We start from the raw sequence: 7,768 nt of genomic DNA, 5'->3' as shown, positions 1-7,768 counted from the left end.
TTTATTATTGAGAGACAGAGCATGAGCATGGGAGGAGCAGAGAGGGGGAGACACAGAATCTGAAGCAGGCTCCAGGCTGAGTGGTCAGAACAGAGCCCAAGGCTGAACCCCGGCTCACACATCAGATCATGACCTGAGCGGCAGTCAGACGCTTAACCGACTGAGCCACCCAGGTGCCCCTAAGCACACGATATTTTTAAGACCTAAGTAGTTTTAACAATGTTTCTGGACATTTTATGATTAACAGGCCCCGATTCTGGATTTATAAACCCTTTCCTCCTCCCTTATCCAGGTTGGAAAACAGCAAAACTACAACTATGGAGAATGTAGGTTATCAACCTGAGCAAGAAGGGTTTATTATAAATGAGTGGCTTTTGCATTATCTTATTCTGACAGTTTAACGTTTCCAATTTGAGCGGTGTATACGTACCGATTCAGTGTACCTGAAAGAAACACCGAATTGGGGCAAAAAGTGTGTAAACTAAAAATTACTTCAACCACAGAATCAAGATATCGAGGTACCAAGAAAAATTTATTTATGGGTGCTGGGCGTGGTTTCAGAAGTACTGCTTTCCATGTTTACAAACACATTAATTTTCCAAAGAAAAATGCAATTACAATAAACAGATTCAAGCTAATTACCTTACAGCAAACACTCCTTAGCACTAATTTCTATAATCATGAGTATATTTACACGTTGACTGCCACGTATTGCTGACCGCTTCACTGTTAAAACTGAGTTACTTTTGAGAACAAATACACGTACTCTAGCTCTCCACAATGTTAAAAGAATCAGGTCCAATCTTAGAGTCCTTTCTTGTCATCCAAAGGAAAAGGCTGATATTAAAAAGAATAAATAGCATGGAAAAATAACATTTTTAAATAGGGAAAAACCGCTTCTTTCCCCGAGAAGGTGGGTGGCTCTGAAAAGAGCCTTTGGAGTCAAGCGGCCGGCGACCCGTGCGAGCGCCGAGTCCCGGCAGGGACTCACTTGGAGCTGGTGTACTTGGTGACGGCCTTGGTGCCCTCGGACACGGCGTGCTTGGCCAGCTCGCCGGGCAGCAGCAGGCGCACGGCCGTCTGGATCTCCCGGGAGGTGATGGTCGAGCGCTTGTTGTAATGCGCCAGGCGGGAGGCCTCGCCGGCGATGCGCTCAAAGATGTCGTTGACGAACGAGTTCATGATGCCCATGGCCTTGGAGGAGATGCCGGTGTCGGGGTGCACCTGCTTGAGCACCTTGTACACGTAGATGGAGTAACTCTCCTTGCGGCTGCGCTTGCGCTTCTTGCCGTCTTTCTTCTGGGCTTTGGTGACCGCCTTCTTCGAGCCCTTCTTGGCCGCGGGGGCGGACTTTGCCGGCTCGGGCATAGCGGCGAACACAAGGCACGGACGCCGACCACCGGGAACGCAAACCCCACCGTAGGTCCGAGGCTACCGGAAGCGACTCGGTACTTAAAGAGGCCCCACGCAAATTAAGGTTCTGGTTACGCTGCGTCGCGATTCGCGAGTTTTCGGCCGCGCTCCTGCGAGGGGGACGAGATTATGTAAATGAGCGGATTCTGGCCGAGCCGGCCTATTGGTCGTCAGAACAAAGATCTGCCTTAGCCAATCAAAGTGCCCCGTAGACAATCCGGGTTCTGCCTATAAAAGGCTGAAGCGGCGGCGTTTGCGGCGACTATTCTCGGCCGTCAAGCGGGAGGTTGTTGCGGTGAGCGTTGCCGTCATGTCTGGCCGTGGCAAACAAGGAGGCAAGGCCCGTGCCAAGGCCAAGTCGCGCTCGTCCCGCGCCGGCCTGCAGTTCCCGGTGGGCCGAGTGCACCGCCTGCTGCGCAAGGGCAACTACGCCGAGCGGGTGGGGGCCGGCGCGCCGGTCTACATGGCGGCGGTGCTGGAGTATCTGACGGCGGAAATCCTGGAGCTGGCGGGGAACGCGGCCCGCGACAACAAGAAGACGCGCATCATCCCCCGCCACCTGCAGCTGGCCATCCGCAACGACGAGGAACTGAACAAGCTGTTGGGCAAAGTCACCATCGCCCAGGGCGGCGTGCTGCCCAACATCCAGGCCGTGTTGCTCCCCAAGAAGACGGAGAGCCACCACAAGGCAAAGGGCAAGTGAGGCCGGCGTCCGGAAGCTCAGCCAGCCCTGGTGGCAAAGGGGTACCTGTGAAATCAAAGGCTCTTTTAAGAGCCACCCACCCTCTCAAATAAAGAGTTGTTCACAGTAGCGACTCTTCTCCGTTCCACTATTGGCCAGTAGTCGCCGAGCCGCTCCTGGCCTCTCAAATCTTGCGCCTCAACCATCTCGTAGATCTTACTTAGGACTTGAAGGCAGGGAGAGGAGCCAGAGCCCGTTGGGCGCAGCCACGGTCGACTGCGCTAGGAGTAGTACTGTTGGGTGGCCCCCGGGCTCCTCCCTCGGGAGTGAGTGCCAAGTACGCGACTCCCGGGCTCGTGAGGCCTTTGCCCAACGCACGTGCACCCCCAGTCGGCAGGGGAGCTGGCAGTTTGCGGGAGTGTGGCGGCCCTGACCTTGGCTTAGCTGAGCCGGCTGTCTCAAGTAACCGTGAGGGGGCCGTCTTCGCAGCGGAGGGACAGGTCCCCGCTTGGGTTCCCGGAGGCGGGATCTTGCGCTCCGGAGGCGAGGGGGTGGGGTGAGACCGACAACTTTCCCATCCGAAAAGTACCGACAAGGCGGGAAAAGATCCATCACACCAACGAGGAGGCTCTTAGAAGGGGACAAGGCGCTTTGGGGGGCGGGGAGCAAACGGAAGAGTGAGGTGGAGTTGGGGAGCCCGCGAGGGAAGGAAGAGGGTACTGCGCGGCAAAGGGGTAAAAGAGTCAGGGAGGAAGATTCGGACAGAGTTGAGCTCAAAAATGAGCCCCCCCCCCCCTCCTCCCTCCCCGCCCGCCGAAAAGAAAGGAAAAACAAGGTAGGAGAAAGACTTGGCGAACTGGAAAGTAGAAAGCGAGGCGAGTGGGCGGGGTAGGGAGGATTGTGCCCAGGCCAATGAGCGATGCCGGGACGGGTGACGTCACAGCCAATGGACAGCCAGCGCGGGACTTTCAATTATCGCCCCGCCCGATCGGAAGAAGACGGTGCCTATAAAGAGTGCGGCGGCGGGCCGAGACCCCGTTACTCTCGCTGCCGCTGCGCTGGTGAGTTGGTGTTTTGGTTCGCTATGGCCCGTACAAAGCAGACCGCCCGCAAGTCGACCGGCGGCAAGGCCCCGCGGAAGCAGCTGGCCACCAAGGCGGCCCGCAAGAGCGCGCCCGCCACGGGCGGCGTGAAGAAGCCGCACCGCTACCGGCCGGGCACCGTGGCCCTGCGGGAGATCCGGCGCTACCAGAAGTCCACCGAGCTGCTGATCCGCAAGCTGCCGTTCCAGCGGCTGGTGCGCGAGATCGCGCAGGACTTCAAGACGGACCTGCGCTTCCAGAGCTCGGCCGTGATGGCGCTGCAGGAGGCGAGCGAGGCCTACCTGGTGGGGCTGTTCGAGGACACGAACCTGTGCGCTATCCACGCCAAGCGCGTCACTATCATGCCCAAGGACATCCAGCTGGCTCGCCGCATCCGCGGGGAGCGGGCTTAAAGTGCGCGCTCGGCTCGAGGTTCCATCCCATCCAAAGGCTCTTTTCAGAGCCACCCACGACGGCACCTGAAAGAAGCTGTGCCACTCGTCTTCGCTCTCTCCCGGCCGACGCTCATACTCTACCACCTCCCCTGTACAAAGCAGACCCCCCCCCCCCCCCAACACCGCGCGGATGAGGCACCAGAACCGGGTAAAGCTGAGGATCTCCCGGCAGGTAGCTCGCGGGGCCACGCGCCGAGTCCAGGGGCGTCCCGTCCTGTTTGTTGGCTCCTTTTTCGGGTGCGGCCAGGACCCCCACTTCGGCTTCTGTGGGGCGGGCATGCGTGCTCTCTTCCTGGGGTGTCCTTACGTGCCCCACGGTGACCCCGGGTTGTAAGCTGTCGGGACAGGAGACGAGGGGCTTTGGGCTCCAGGACGGGCCGAGACGACGAAGAGTCCCTAGGGAGCGGTCCGGACTCGGCTGGCCCGGCTTCTTCCCCAGCGGGAGCCGTGTTCCCGCGGCCTCCACACCCCCGCCGGAAGTGGCCCCCAGAGGCGCGGCGCTCCGGCTGGTGGGAGGGGGCAAATCCGCCACCCGCCACCTTGGTACCGCCAGGTTTCTGCTAGGTCGTTGTCGGGATTCCCAAACCCTGCCTGCACGTCGGGTGTCGGTAACGCCCAGGTTGCCCCGGGCAGCGGGACACTTAGCGGGTGCCATTCATCCCCTTCACCCACTTTGTCAAAACTCCCTTGCTCGCCGCAGCGACGTTGCCAGAGGTCTCGCGCTCTGCACTTTCTCACCCCGCCTTTCTCCCCCCGCCCCGCCCCGCCCCGCCCTTTGTTTTGAATGCCAAGGAACCTTAAGGAAGAAGGTAGGATTGGGCAGCTCCGGGCAGGAACACACAGGACAAAGAGGGTCTGGCTTGTGTGGCCCAGCATTCAGCTCTGACAGTCCTATGGGTTTCGCTAAAACAGCGGCGGTGGGAAGATGGACCGGGATTCAAAGGCCTCCTCAACACGACACCACTCCCCGGGAGCTCCGCCTGGTCGGTATCCTTCCCTGCTCACGCCCACAGCAGGAGACTCGCGATTCTTCCAGGAGGACAACCCCACATGCAGAGACATTTGAGGAGTTTTGTGCAGGTACTTGAGTTATTCAGCGCGGGGGCGCTCAGTAGTTCAAGCTCTCGGGCGGCTGGAACCAAGGGAAGGCAGAGCACGCCCTGCTCCCTTCCCCTCCTTGCCCACGTCTGTCTGCCCCAGCATCTGTGCGGGCGGAGGCTTGAGTTTCTCTCCGAGGGGCCACTCTTATTACACCAGATGAAATGGAAGTCTTCACGCCTCTCGGGGTCTTAGAAATGAGTCTGTTTACCTAGAAGAGTGGGGCAGGACCTCGGGAAGCTGGCATTACAGGAGCAAGAACTCAAACACCAGCGGCTGTGTGCGTCTCAGATGACACCTCTTATCCTTGATCGTCGTTTATGTACACCCGGAAGAGACCAGAGTTGGTGGTTTCGTTCACACAGAGATTGGTGAAAATTCACTGAGGGGAACAGAAACAGGCAGAGATAACTTTTGAAAACTTTTGCCCTTTGCAAGGAGTGTGGGGAGGAAAGAAAGAGAGAGAGGAAGGAAGGAAGAAAACTTTTTCTGCTCCTGCCAGAGGGTCCCCAGTTTTCAGCCCCAGACTCAGAGATTTTCAGAATAGGCCCTGTGACCGGCTGAATTGTGTCTCTCCTCCCCACCCTCCCCCCCACCCCCCACCCCCCACCCCCCACCCCCCAGCAATTCCTGTGTTGAAGCTCTAACTCCTAGTACCTCAGAAGGTGACTGTATTTGGAGATAGGGCCTTTGAAGAGGCATTTAAGTTAAAATGTCATTAGGATGTGCTCTCATCCTATATGAGTAGTGTCTTTTTTATTTTTATTTTTTTTAATTTTTTTTTTCAACGTTTATTTATTTTTGGGACAGAGAGAGACAGAGCATGAACGGGGGAGGGGCAGAGAGAGAGGGAGACACAGAATCGGAAACAGGCTCCAGGCTCTGAGCCATCAGCCCAGAGCGCGACGCGGGGCTCGAACTCACGGACCACGCGATCGTGACCTGGCTGAAGTCGGACGCTCAACCGACTGCGCCACCCAGGCGCCCCAGTAGTGTCTTTTTTATAAGAGGAGATCAGGACACAGCACAGAGGGATGACCATAAGAGGACACAGTGAGAAGGCAGCCACCTGCAGGCTAAGGAGAGGCCTCAGAGGAAACCAAACCTGATGACATCTTGATCTTGGACTTCTTAACACACAAAAAAGGTTTTTTTGTAAGTTTTTATTTATTTATTTTGAGAGAGAGAGAGAGCACCAGGGGCGGGGGTACAGAGAGAGAATCCCTAGCAGGCTCCATACAGCGCAGAGTCCAACGCGGGTCTCCAACCCACAAACGGTGAGATTATGACCCGAGCCAAAGTCTGGCACTTAACCAACTGAGCCACCCAGGTGCCCCTTGATCTTGGACTTCTAGCCTCTAGAGCTGGGAGTCGGTAAATTTCTGTTGTTTAAGCCAGGCAGTCTGGTATCTTGTGAGGGCAGCCCTAGGAAATCAATACAGGCCCCATGGTCTCTGCCCGGGGCCTCATTCCCTGCTCAGACCAACAGTACGTGATGGGATCCCCTGTGACTTAGTTATAAGCAGAAGTAGCAGTGACCTGGAGCTCTGCAGGGATGACCCCTTTGCAGCCTGCATCTCTTGTCCGTTGAAATTTGTTTCCAAAAGTGCAGCCTGAAGTCTTCAAAGGGAGAATTACGTTCCAGAGTGGCAGAGCCCTTAGTGGCTCAGCAGACCCCTGATTTCCATGCCGGAGCCCTTCCTCCTCAGGATCCCATGCCTCAAACTGATACTACATCAGCTTCAACCAACCTAAAATACCAAAGATGCCCAAGACCTGCCCGTGGCCCTGAGATTTGAGAACAGCCTGCAGGCATCTGCCGTGGCTAAGGCAGTTCAGGGATTCCTGGCTTAGTGGGAATGGCTATGATCTGCCTTCACCCCTCTCCGCGCGTTTCTACCCACGTGTGCTCCTCCCACCACAACAAGTGGAGCGCTCGCTCCCCAAATCCACGATTGCAGGGTGTGGAAGGAAAATAGGAAAGCAGAGGAGGAAGAGCCTGGGGGAGTTAGGACCTGGCCCCTCACTGGTGCGGGACAGTGGTGGCCTTCCCTGGGTGGTCTTAACTGGTTTCCTGTCAAAGGTGAGCCCCTCAGAGGATGGACCTCGTCTGCATCACTAATCTGCCTTTCAGCGCTTCTACACAACAGCAGGTCTGGGTCTTGACAGTCAAAGAGTGCTCCATTCAGGCTGACCGACTGACAGCCTGACCTACTGAAAGGGCTTTCTGGGGTACAATCTGAGGCTCTTGGGTGGCTTGGGCAGCATCTCGGGCCCAGGAGTGGCTGCACAGACCCTGGAACCTGTGATGTTGCTTACAGATGTCAGTCCTTTCTGTCCTGTGTTAGCCTCAATATCACACTGCTTTACTTTAGCAGCCAAAGCAACTCTAGCCTCAACAAGTCTCCCTGTCTGAACCCCAAAGGGAACTTTAGTGGCATTGTTTATACCCAGTCAGGAATAGAATAAAATCCATTTTCCTGTGACTGTAAAAGCCTACCCTCCCAGCAATCTTTCCAATCTTTTTGTTAGGAGAACAGCGCAACCTGGGGACATCAATAGAAGAGAACAATTTATTTTTATTTTTTTTAAGTTTTTTTAAACGTTTATTTATATGAGAGAGAGAGAGAGATTGCAAGCGGGGCAGGGGGAGAGAGGAGAGGGAGACAGAATGTGAAGCAGGCTCCAGGCCCTGAGCTGTCAGCACAGAGCCTGATGCGGGGCTCAAGCTCATGAATTGCGAGATCATGACCTGAGCCAAAGTCCGACGCTTAACAGACTGAGCCACCCAGGTGCCCGAAGAGAACAATTTAAAATGTAAGTTTTCACATTTAATATTTTCTGTACTTAAATCGTTTTCTACCCTCAGATGAGAGTTAAACAATAGTTAAGGACAAGGTAAATAAATGCTCTTTCTGTAATAATTACCTTCTATGTGGATAGCTCGGTTGCAGGAAATGTCTACCCCGAACCTGGGATTTTTAAGAAGTGAAAAACAGTGTCTGTTCAGATTTAAATCTGCCTTAGGGTAGTGGGGG

The 7,768-nt window shown here is 55.6% G+C and overlaps 1 protein-coding gene and 1 pseudogene across 1 annotated transcript; one reads left to right on the top strand and one right to left on the bottom strand.

Moving 5' to 3' along the window:
- Positions 1 to 513: 513 nt before the first annotated feature.
- On the bottom strand, positions 514 to 1,507 carry LOC101080314 (histone H2B type 2-E). The gene has a single exon (XM_019839103.3). The coding sequence runs from the start codon at positions 1,366 to 1,368 to the stop codon at positions 988 to 990; it is 381 nt and encodes a 126-aa protein (XP_019694662.3). The 5' UTR covers positions 1,369 to 1,507; the 3' UTR covers positions 514 to 987.
- Positions 1,508 to 1,584: 77 nt separating this feature from the next.
- Positions 1,585 to 2,224, top strand: LOC111561817 (annotated as a pseudogene).
- The last annotated feature ends 5,544 nt before the right edge of the window (positions 2,225 to 7,768 follow it).

Source organism: Felis catus, chromosome C1, assembly GCF_018350175.1.
Source record: "Felis catus isolate Fca126 chromosome C1, F.catus_Fca126_mat1.0, whole genome shotgun sequence".
Lineage (NCBI taxonomy): Eukaryota > Metazoa > Chordata > Mammalia > Carnivora > Felidae > Felis > Felis catus.
Note: the sequence above shows the minus strand (reverse complement) of the source record. Positions and strands in the feature narration are given on the sequence as shown.